A 12,602-nucleotide genomic window follows, 5' to 3' on the forward strand; every position below is an offset into this window, starting at 1 on the left:
CATCGCGCCTGCCTGCGCCGAGCTGCTCACGGCACAGTGAATGCTGGAGCGAGGCTCCAGCATTGAATTGAACTGTATCTGCTTTCTGGGGACGCAGATACAGTTGGAAGCGGGACCAGCACGGTCAGCACTGTGTGGCAACGGGGGGCCCCCCAGGCTCAGAGGCCCGATCACAACTGCGACCGTTGCGACCCAAATAGCTACGCCACTAAGCACAGGCTTTTTATGCCAAAATGTGGTGGCAGACCTTTATTTAATCTATGGGAGCACACTTGCCCCCCAGCCTGTCCAAATCGGCACTGGGCACGTCTGCTCCAGCTGCCCACCTCCCCAAACCAGCTGGGCTCTTGCCTGAACGTAGTTGGCCAGTCTACTTGAAAGGCTTCCGAGACTATCTTTCAACTAACTCACCTGGACCACACCCGGTGTCTTTATATCCCTAAACCCGCTCCCTCAATTGCGTTAATTTTTGTACTGTTTCGCCCGCTACTTTTCATTACACCTACGGGCACCCTGGAGCCGGTGGCCATGTGGCCAAAACTATTTTATTTTTAGCAACATGGCCACCGAGTATATCCCCACTCCATTCTATACTTCTTATATGTTCTCCCCCACCTTCATCGCCTATTGTATCTTCTGACATGTGATAGAGGAATCCGGTGCCGGAGCCCCCACAGAGACCCGCAGCGCTCTACCAAGTGGCGTGGACCTTCAGTTTATATGTCAAAGACTTTTAGATCACCAGGAGATATTGTTAGATGCTCCATCGAAGTGAATTGAGCATTTACGTGCATGTTACGTCAGAAGATTACATCAGTGGTAGCCGCGACACTAGGATCCCCATCAACCCTTAGAGGGGCACCGGCCTTGAACTACTTGCTTGGAAGTATGAACGGGCCATTCGGCTCATAAATTGTAGATTTCCGTATCGCTTAGTAAGGATGTCACGCTCTACGTTGACTTCAGTGGAGCTCTTATGTGCACACATGTCGGAAGACGGCATCGGGGGAGATACGCACTCTGGTACCTCTACAATGGTGGTCTTCCGAGCTGCATGGATCTTCATCTTCGTCTCATACCTTGGGTAGAAATATATGATCTGTAAATTAAGTTCTAAAACCCTTCTTACCCCCATATGATGTGCCATAGAATAGGAGAATGTGTGCCAAGGTGCAGATTCCCTTTATTGTAAATGGGGGCAAATCGCCCCTTGGGACGTAGGTACATTCATGGCCACATGTTCTGTATAATACCTCCAAAATTCATCAATATACAGAGATAATATTGAGGAGGAAGAGGAGAAGATACATGGTCTCCCCAAGAATGGTCTCCATTGAGAAAATACATATGGCCCAGGAATTTACTAGGGATGAATTTGAGGGCAGAGGCTTGAGGTGTGTGATGCCTCAGTGATGTCATAGATTTATATCGGGGGGACTGGATATATATATATATATATATATATATATATATATATGTGTATGCTCTACAGCAGTGGTCTCCGACCTGGGCGTCTCCAGCTTTTGTGAAACTACAACGCCCAGCATGCTCAGACAGCCTCCGATGTCAAGGCATTCTGGGAATTGTAGTTTCACCATATCTGGAGAGCTACAGTTCGTAGATGACCGCTGTACATGAAGTAGGGATCTATGAATTGCTGATTAACCCTAAAAATCTTGTACTGATTTTGAGTCACACCATGTCTAATACTCTAGTCACATCCAAAGCTGCATTCAGATTTTTTTTTCCTTAAAATCTGGAAACACCCAACAGCCCCTGGTTGTTGTTTTTTTTTTTGTCTGTACAATGTATAATTTGTGTATGGTGTTGTTGTAGATAAAAGAGATCTCCCACAATGCTCTGCACCCGAGAATGGTGTTAAGTGTTGTGTCTATCAGCACAGAGCTTCGAAGTGGCAGCTTTGGTTGTGACTGGAGTAAAAGACATGATGTATCTCACGATGAGTACAGGATAAATTAAAGCGTAACTGAACTTTTAAAATATTTTTGACATGTCAAAATTTTTTATCGGTGGGGGTCCGAGCCCTGAGACCCCTACCGTTCGCTAAAACTAAGCGGTGGAAGCGCTCGGGTGAGTGCTGTGCCGCTTAATTTCTGATCAGCCTTCATTGGAAATCTGAGCAAGCGGTGTACGGACTCACTTTTCTATTGAGCCTATACACCGCTCCCAGGAAAGCCGATCAGAAACTAAGCGGCACAGCGATCACCCGAGCATTCTCCCGCTTTGTTTTAGCAATCGGTGGGGGTCAAAGTGATCAGAACCCCCACCGATCGAAATTTATAATATTCAAAAATCTTCCCAAAAAGTTATTATAATTATATCACTATAAACAGTAAAAACTCCATGTGTCTAGAACATCCAAGCAATGGGGGAGGGGGGTCAAGGTTGCGCAGTGATGGAGCCGCGGATGTGGTATAGTTGAGCTGAGAATGTGCTGATGCCAGTGCCCTTACATAAGAAAGCTTCAGGTCCCGAATATATTCTTCTATACATTACATCTTGCCTGTCCCAAGCCTTCTGGATTATCAGAAGCTGTATATCAAGGACTGTCCCTCTGTTTAGGGACCGAAGCGTTCAACTTGTCAGGCAAAACATTATCTGGGAGATTATAATTGATACCGGACTTATCTATTCTGCGATTAAAGATGAGCTCATCAATAAACTCAGCTCTAGGTATGCGGTAAGGTAAGGACATTCCCTCTACAAATACTAAGACAGTCGTTTCTACTAGTTGGAGTGATTTGCGTCAGATTTATTAGAAGCCTCTTAAAAAAAATTGGCACATTTTGGTCTAAATGTTGGAAAACGAAAATGTGCCCTTTTTGACTTTCTTCTTAATAAATCTGTCTAAAACTTTGAGACCATGCCCCCTCCATGGAAACCACACCCACTTTCCTGTAGCACTTTTCAAATCTGACGGGTTCAGAGAAAGTCGCAAATTTCGCGCAAGTATGCCGGGCGCCATGATGTGTGACTTTTCAAGCCCAAAACTGGTATAAACTAGTTATTAAATAAAGGCCAAAGTATGTTAGAAAGCTTCTGAAACTTTTATTGTCCTAAGACAAATGGGGTTGAGGACAACACGTGTCCATATGCGCTATTAAGACATATGCACATCATAGAGGTAGTTCCCCCAGTTCGGGACCCCCTGTGTGCCATAATGGAGAGCCGCTAACTTGCCCTAATGATCTACTGCATGGTCAGCCATTCATGTCTGGCTTTGAGGGTCTCCGACCCGGACCCACGGCTCCCATATTAAAGGGGTCGTCTCATGACCATGATTTGTGGACATTTACAAAAACATGGAAAGTTTACACCCCCCTTGGTGAATCTTTGATGGGTCTTTGAGTCTTTGAAGGCTCCATACTCCAGCTTTCTCTTCTCTCCTCAGTAGATTTTCAGTTCCTCTTTGTAGAGAACCAAAGGGGGATTAAATATTCTTTACAAAATATGAAAAAGCTTCAGTTCCGAGCGCTTCAGAATGAATCTTTCACCCGCCGAATCTCACAGGACTGCAATCATTTTGGCAGGGATTGAGTTTTTGGTAATCAAGTTGCTCCGAACGTTTTAAGTTCATACAAAATGTGCCACATAGAGGCGAGTTACGAATTCTCTCTACAGGAGCGAAAATTACACGTAACCTTTCCTTCAACTCGCTTTCATCTGCAGCAATTGCTGAAAACACTTAACTGGGGAAATCTCTCGACTGAGAAATTGATTCTGACAGCAGAGAGAGCAGAGCAACGTAGGGAGGTGCGGAAGGAGGCGAGGCAAAAGTTCACAGCCGAGGTGAGAAAGTCGGAGGGGGGGACGGGACTCAAACTTCATAGGCTGGAAGCGTTGTTAATGAGATGTATAACGTTATTCGCATTATAAGTAGATAAATGTCAGTTGTAACGAAGGAAAAAATTGGTTATAAAATAATGTGTCCAAAAATTTTCCCTCTAAAATCCCAAAATTGACCTGCAACTATAGGCAGGTAAAGTTTCTTGTGTGCTTTACTTAGCAAGAACTGGGCAGATCCCAGGTGCCGGGAATCCTAAAACTTTGAAGGTTTTTACTATTAGCCTAAAAAGTTCTTCTTGATAGCAAGTTGGCTCCTAACATCTACGAGGACACGTGGGTGACATTCCCCGAAATACATATTTGTTTATGTTCCTTTTGATGGCAACTAAAACAGTTACGTTGGCTAACAGAATGGTGTAACTGGTTCCTAATGTTGATAGTACTTGTCCACCCTGGTGTTTACCCATTTCTGGTCTCCTACAAGGCTGACAGATGTTGGGTGACAACCACTCATGGCCACCACTGTAATGCTCCCCTTAATTTTAATTTTTTACATATGTTTATGTTTTATTTTACGTTGGTTTTTCTAGCAATGCTCCAAGTGACCCTTGATTGGACTGTAGTGTGGATCAGATGTATCTTCCTCATCCAACTCTATTTTTTTAATGTAGCAATTCCTCATTGTTCTTCTAGTCAGGACCCCGGTAGCCCATTACTTTTTGGATGATCCCTTTTGGTGTCTTAGTTCTTAAAAAAAAAAAAAAGTCAAACTTGCTCCTCAAATGGTCTACATGACTCTCAAAGTCTATGGTAATTTGTCCAAACATTTACTACAATTTTGGACATTTTTGCTATCTACAGGAACGTATATGAATCCAAAACTCCTCCGTGTCTCTTTTTTTCCCCCAAAACCGTTTCCTCCTTCTGTGATATTGTCCTGTTTTGGGCAATAGAAAAAAGGGAATATAGGACTTTAGATATATGACTGTAAACTAGCAGAGCTGTGTCCATGGAACCTGTAGGGCGGCTCACAGTGTCCCTATGGTCCCATATTACAAACCCGTAGACATGTCACACTATATGGCGCCTCAATTCTCCGCACCCTTATAATACGGCCTCAGGGGCAAATGCAAGATTTTTAAAGGGGTTTTCCAAGTGTGCCGGCACCCATGACAGACATAGCACAATTTCCCTCCTTCCTCCTCCACTTATTTTCCTAACTCTATATGTATTATATTTACACATTTTTACATCGTGTGGTTAAGGGGTTAGTTATTACTTCTTAAATATCCCTGGGGGTCTAGGAGGTCTTAACCCCTTAGTGACCAGCCTATTTTAGGCCCTCATGGCCAAGCTATTTTTTTCGGTTTTTTTATCGCATTTAAAGAGCTATAACTGTTTAATTCTTCCGTCGACATAGCTGTATGAGGACTTTTTTTTTGCGGGATTAGTTCTACTTTTTAATGGAAACATTTTGGGGTAGATATCATTTGTTTGTTAAGTTTTATAAACTTTTTTTGGGGGGAATAGAAAAAAACCCTGAAATTCTGCCATAGTTCTATGCGTATTAAATTCACGCTGTTCACTGTGCGGCGTAAATAACACGTTACCTTTATTCTATGGGTCGGTACGATTACGGCGATACCACATATGTAGAGGTTTTTTAGGTTTTACCGCTTTTGCACAATAAAAACACTTTTGAACTTACATTATTTGCTTTTTTTATCGTCTCTTTCCAAGAGCCGTCATTTTTTTTCCCGTCAACGTAGTGATATGAGGGCTTGTTTTTTGCGGGACGAGACGTAGTTTTGATTGCTACTGTTTCTGGTACATGGGACTTATTGATTAACTTTTATTATGACTTTTTTGTGGGGCAATGGAAAAAAATAGCAATTTCGCCATTGTTTTTTATGTTTGTTTTTTTACAGTGTTGCGGTTTAAATGACATATTTTGGGCCGTTACGGTGCCGCCGCCGATGGGTGAGAGAGGGAGCTCCCTCCCTCTGTAATCTATTTAAATGCCGCGGTCACTATTGACCTCGGCATTTAACGGGTTAAACGGCCGCGATTGAAGTAAACTTCGATCATGGCCGTTGGAGCAGGAGCCTGGCTGTCATCAGACAGCCGCGTCCCAGCTCCAGCTTGCACGGGACACCCGTGCCGGACTTACTGGGTCGCCGTAAAAAATGTATATTGGTGGTCACTAAGGGGTTAATGGTTAATACCAAGTATCTCTGGGGGTCTAGAGTGACTAAGAGATTGCTATTGATGTCCTTTATCCATCGATCCTTTATCCATGATGGTAATGTGTTAATATTTGATTTCTTGGAATTCTAGGGTTGATTAATGGTTAACACTTAGGGTATGTTCACACGGCCTATTTTCGGACGTTTTTCGGGCCGTAAACGCCCAAAAAATCGTAAGCATGTTACGATGGGCCGTGAAGAAGGAGTGCAGGACACTTCTTGGGACTTTTTGGAGACATTCAGAGGTACAATATGGCCCGATAGACTCACGTATGGGAGCGGCATTACAGATCCATGTGCTTGATACCTGAAACTAGCGAGAAACATGATTTGGTGTCAAGGACTGTCCCACTTTGACCTTGTAAGAATATTCTCATTGAGCCTTATAAATGTTAATGATTAGTATCAGTGAAACTACAAGTGACTTCTGGTTACTAGACTCCGGGCAATGCTATCTAAGAATAGATATCAATACATTTATTGCATTGCGCATTCTCCTCCCAAGGCGAGACAGAGGTCGGAGGGGAGATAGGAGATGGCATAGATGTCTATGATTGGAATACTCTTCTAAGTATATTTTTTTAAATTGAAGGCTAACTCCACACCATATCTAAAAATCCCGACTTGTCTAGAGTTAAATTCAATATCCAAGGGGCTGAGAGGGAGAGATGTGGCCAGCTGTATGCAGAGGTCTCCTGGAGAGATGCCTAAAGCCCATGACCACCAATGAACAACAATTTGCAGATTATATATGTAATTATTTTACATCAGAAGTTGAGTAACTTTGTAAATACATTATCTGGTACTGATCCTGTTTTACATCCTGTATTATGCTTCAGAGCTGCACTCACTATTCTGCTGGTGGTGTCACTGTGTACATACATTACATTACTTATCCTGTACTGATCCTGAGTTACATCCTGTATTATACTCCAGAGCTGCACTCACTATTCTGCTGGTGGAGTCACTGTGTACATATATTACATTACTTATCCTGTACTGATCCTGAGTTACATCCTGTATTATACTCCAGAGCTGCACTCACTATTCTGCTGGTGGTGTCACTGTGTACATACATTACATTACTTATCCTGTACTGATCCTGAGTTACATCCTGTATTATACTCCAGAGCTGCACTCACTATTCTGCTGGTGGAGTCACTGTGTACATATATTACATTACTTATCCTGTACTGATCCTGAGTTACATCCTGTATTATACTCCAGAGCTGTACTCACTATTCTGCTGGTGGAGTCATTGTGTACATACATTACATTACTTATCCTGTACTGAGCCGGAGTTATATCCTCTATTATACTCCAGAGCTGCACTCACTATTCTGCTGGTGGAGTCACTGTGTACATACATTACATTACTTATCCTGTACTGATCCTGAGTTACAAACTGTATTATACTCCAGAGCTGCACTCACTATTCTGCTAGTGTGGTCACTGTGTGTATATACATTACATTACTTATCCTGTACTAATCCTGAGTTATATCCTGTATTATACTCCACAGCTTCACTCACTATTCTGCTGGTGGAGTCACTGTGTACATACATTACATTACTTATCCTGTACTAATCCTGAGTTATATCCTGTATTATACTCCACAGCTGCACTCACTATTCTGCTGGTGGAGTCACTGTGTACATACATTACGTTACTTATCCTGCACTGATCCTGAGTTACATCCTGTATTATACTTCAGATCTGCACTCACTATTCTGCTGGTGGAGTCACTGTGTACATACATTACGTTACTTATCCTGCACTGATCCTGCGTTACATCCTGTATTATACTTCAGAGCTGCACTCACTATTCTGCTGGTGGAGTCACTGTGTACATACATTACGTTACTTATCCTGCACTGATCCTGAGTTAAATCCTGTATTATACTCCAGAGCTGCACTCACTATTCTGCTGGTGGAGTCACTGTGTACATACATTACATTACTTATCCTGTACTGATCCTGAGTTACATCCTGTATTATACTCCAGAGCTGTACTCACTATTCTGCTGGTGGAGTCACTGTGTACATACATTACGTTACTTATCCTGTACTGATCCTGAGTTACATCCTGTATTATACTTCAGAGCTGCACTCACTATTCTGCTGGTGGAGTCTCTGTGTACATACATTGCATTACTTATCCTGTACTGATCCTGAGTTATATCCTGTATTATACTCCAGAGCTGCACTCACTATTCTGCTGGTGCAGTCACTGTGTACATACATTACATTACTTATCCTGTACTGATACTGAGTTACATCCTGTATTATACTCCAGAGCTGCACTCACTATTCTGCTGGTGGAGTCACTGTGTACATACATTACTTATCCTGTACTGATCCTGAGTTACATCCTGTATTATACTCCAGAGCTGCACTCACTATTCTGCTGGTGGAGTCACTATGTACATACATTAAATTATTTATTTTGTACTAATCCTGAGTTAGATCCTGTATTATACCCCAGTGCTGTACTAAATTTTCTGCTGGTGGAGTCACTGTGTACATTCAGTACTTGACATGCCTGTATTATACTCCAGAGCTGCATTCGAAAATCTCCCATTATTCATTGCTTGTTCAGTGTCTGCACAGAGCTTGTCCTTTAGTTTATCTTCTGTTTCCAATAACAACCTGTAGAATTGGAAAAAAGAAGAAATGATCCAGCGCTGTGTCGTGATCTTGTTAAAAAGGAAATGGCATTCCCACTTTTATTGGAGAAATTGGATTAAAAAATTGAAAAGAGACGCAGTCCCAAGATGTGAAGTAGTTGCGGGCTGTTTCCCGAGCCTACGCGTTTCTAGTGTCACTTTCTGCCATGATTAAGAGCACGGTACGTGCTAGAAACGCATAGGCTCGGGCAACAGCCCGCAACTACTTCACATCTTGGGACTGCGTCTCTTTTCAATTTTTTAATCCAATTTCTCCAATAAAAGTGGGAATGCCATTTCCTTTTTAACAAGATCACGACACAGCGCTGGATCATTTCTTCTTTTTTCCTTATCACTTACCGCTGGCCGTAGCGGGGATCCGAGCGAAGAGTCCGGAGACACAACAAACCGGTGAGCTGGAGGTTTCCTTCCTTTCTATACTACAACCTGTAGAATTGTGAGTGCAGCTCTTGAGTATAATACATATAGAGACAACTCAGTCAGTCCTGTATACATAAGCCCACACTAGAGAAATGTCTAACATGTCTTTCCAGATATCATATAGAATGTGCCACTGTGATAAATTTGGCACAGTTTCTGCCTGTTTTATAGTGTCTCACTTGAGGACAGAGTTAATAAATTTCCCCCATAATTCCTAAATTCCATGTTTTTTGTTAACCCTTGTTTTTTTTTTCTCTTCCAGTGCCGTTGAGTGTCATCACACATCTTCCCCTTTGCTGCCATGGCAAAGTTAGAGTCAAGAACTGTCCTAAGTGACACCGTCTACCAGAGCCAAGAGTCCTTTCACTCTTTCGCCACCAGGTCTTCTGACTCTCCCTCCCAGGGCACTATGGGTAGTGTGGGCAGTGGAGTTGCCAATGATCAAGAGTTTGCAATGAAGAGCGTGGGAACCAGAACTCAGAACAGCCTCAAGCAGAACGACGGCTTCAGAAATGGCTACTCAAACCGATACTCGGGGGAAGAGAAGAACTACAAGACGGAGAAAAACTCCATGTATATAAATGAGCAACGCAAGAGCGAAAAGGTGAAAAATTTTATACAATGGAAAACATATGACAAAATTGGAGAGGATGCTCCCTACTGAAAAATATCAAGATATCAGAAGCTGTAGGGATATTAATGGTCACAGAAATGCACAATGTATCATCAGGCCAAGTATGGATGTAATGGAACAAGTATATAGAAAGGGGTTCTATAAGATTAGAAAAAAAGCTCTGCTTTCTTCCAAAAACAGCGCCACTCTTGTCCTTTGGCTGTGTCGGTATTACAGCTCAGCTCTATTGAAATGAATGCTGCAATACCACACGCAGCCTATAGAGAAGAGTGGCGCTGTTTCTGGAAAAATAGCAGACCCTTTTTTTTTTAAATCTCAGACAACCCCTTTAACTATATTACACTAGTCTTGGTTCAAGCCAATAAAAGTTGCTTACCTGATGTGAGTTCATTGTAATTTCCAGATATATTTTTGTATAGATGTTCCCTATGCGTCATAAGGCTCCACAATACATACATCCAACTGTTCATGATAGGTGCTAAAACAGAAAGAATATTGGGTCTAGCCCACTAAAGTTAAAGGAAAACCACCCCTTCTCTACAGATAGCCGCCCAAAGATCAGCTGATCAATTAAATGTAAAACATGGACTGGCCAGTTCCGGCAGAAGGGGAGCAGCTCTTATTTAGCAGTTCTCCACTCTGGTCCATAGAGGGAGGTTATAAGCGAAGGATCTCCCCCGTAGACGTCCATATACTGATCGTGCCAGATGGAATAACCCTAATAATCCCGTATAGCAGAATGACATACAAGTACAGCATCGGTGAGATAAAGCAGGATGCCAAAAGCGTCGATCATCACTGATCGCAGAGCGATCAGGAGCTGGAGAGTGGCTGTGATTGATAGCCACACTCCTGAACTACCAGGCAGGATCGGATCCCGGACGTTTAACCCCTGTAACACCACTATCTCGATTTAAAGTTGATTAACTTTCATTTGATCAGAATTCAGCTTAGATGAGCACTCAGGAGAAGACAGGAGGGGCTTGAGACGAGTCGACAGTGAGACCGTCTGACTGAATTGATAGTGTTTTTGGCAGGGCTATCATGATGATCAGAGAATTATCTCTTGTTTTTATGCCCTTTACTTTCTTGGTCTTAGTGTACTGTCGATCAGGCCTTGGACAACTCATTATACTAATTTTAGTGAAGGTTTATTTTTCGGGAGAATTTAGAGGGTATTTTTTTTTATTTGGGATATTGGCCTGGATATATTATTTGGGTCTTCCTATATTCCCATAACTGTCCTTATACCAAGGTAGGTAAACCATTTCTTGTCTGCCCAGTCCCATGTATTCTTTTTGTGCCCTAGTCAGTTGAGATAATTCTATCTTTAAATCATGGTAAAAAATTGTTGTTGCTTTGTGTTTTTTTTAGAGCAATGAGCCTTTGGTAAGACCCTCTGCCTTTAAACCGGTGGTTCCGAAGAACTTTCATTCCATGCAGAACTTATGTCCACCAGGGAGCAATGGAGTCACTGAGAATCGAAAGGGCTCCGGACATGGGAACAGCAACAGTACGGCTGCCTTGAAAAGCAGTTTAGAGAAGACCGGTCATAATAGGTCTTCCAACCAGGTGGGAGGTCTATCTGATTCTGGTCGTAACTCACTGACCAGCCTGCCAACGTATGGAACTGGTTACAGCCAGCATGTTGGCCCAATGAGCGCATCAACAAGCCATATAAATCGCATTGGGACTACCTATGTAGAAAAGAATAAAGTAGGTTATAATGGAATTTCTACCTCAGATAGTGGCCGATCTTCCAGCAAAAGTGCCTCTTCTTTCTGCAGACTGAACCATCTCAACGAGACTTTGCCTTTCCATTCACCCTCAAGTGATGATATTATTCAAGACCTAGAGGATCGTCTCTGGGAGAAGGAGCAAGAGGTGATCCAGATGAAGAGGAGCTTAGACAAAAGTGAGGCTGCTATTTTTCAGGTTTTTGAAGAGAAACAGAAGATCTGGGAACGTGAAATGGAAGACTTGAGACAAAATTATGCCAACAAGCTTCAGCAAGTGTCCAAGAAAGCACAACGCGCCCAACAAGCATTACAACTGCAGATATTTAAGCTCCAACAAGAAAAGAAAAAGTTTCAGGATGATGTTGGGCAGTTGCTGGAGGAAAGGGAGGAACTGGAGAAGAAGTGCATGGTCTTTAAGAAAGAACAGTCTGAGTTCCTCCCAAAGATTGAGGAGACCAAGTGGGAGGTGAGTCATGAAGTGATATCATGAGAATGTGTCAATGTTCATTCCACAGCTGAAATGGTATATGCTAGAAAAGACAGTAGGCCATTGGTTACCATGAGAGACCTCTTTAACATTGGCCATCTTTAAAACGCCCTCAAAGAGATGACCAAGGTGGAATGGAAATCACTCGTTGAGCCAAAGTGCCAACTAGGAGATCAAGAGTGGGGGCCTCCACAGGTGGAACTGAGATATGTACAGGTCAAGACATTGAGTCTAAAGGCCCTCATATGCTCTGTAAGCACAAAACTGACCCCCTCCCAGAAGAAAAAAAAATACCCGGGCATGTGACTACTCTATATTTCCCTTTTCATATTACTAACACTTTATATTGTGTGCTTCGCACTGTTCAAGTGAACATCTCTGTGTCCAGAGTTTGAATGAAGCAGGTCTCTCTCTACCTCTCCCAGCAGGAAGGCCCAGCATGATCTTATTAGCAAATTAATTAAATTCAGCCAGTCGGCTGTAACGAAACCAAAGTCTATGTATATCTGCAAAGCTGAGGAAACTCACACAATGTTAGTTATCACATAAATAGGTTTTACCAATAATATGCGGTTGGAACCA

At 42.6% G+C, this 12,602-nt stretch overlaps 1 protein-coding gene across 5 annotated transcripts in view; it reads left to right on the top strand.

Annotated features, from left to right (window-relative positions):
* The window catches only part of LZTS3 (leucine zipper tumor suppressor family member 3), an 81,677-nt gene that overhangs the window by 63,733 nt on the left and 5,342 nt on the right, over nucleotides 1-12,602 (top strand). For all 5 annotated transcript variants that reach the window (XM_075855793.1, XM_075855787.1, XM_075855810.1 and 2 more), the window contains exons 2-3: nucleotides 9,423-9,764; nucleotides 11,169-11,999. In XM_075855793.1, the coding sequence (XP_075711908.1) occupies nucleotides 9,462-9,764; nucleotides 11,169-11,999 (1,134 nt within the window). In that variant the 5' untranslated portion in view covers nucleotides 9,423-9,461. The remainder of the gene's footprint in view (nucleotides 1-9,422; nucleotides 9,765-11,168; nucleotides 12,000-12,602) is intronic.

The sequence above is a fragment of the Rhinoderma darwinii genome, chromosome 1 (genome assembly GCF_050947455.1).
Source record: "Rhinoderma darwinii isolate aRhiDar2 chromosome 1, aRhiDar2.hap1, whole genome shotgun sequence".
NCBI classification, from domain to species: Eukaryota; Metazoa; Chordata; class Amphibia; order Anura; family Rhinodermatidae; genus Rhinoderma; species Rhinoderma darwinii.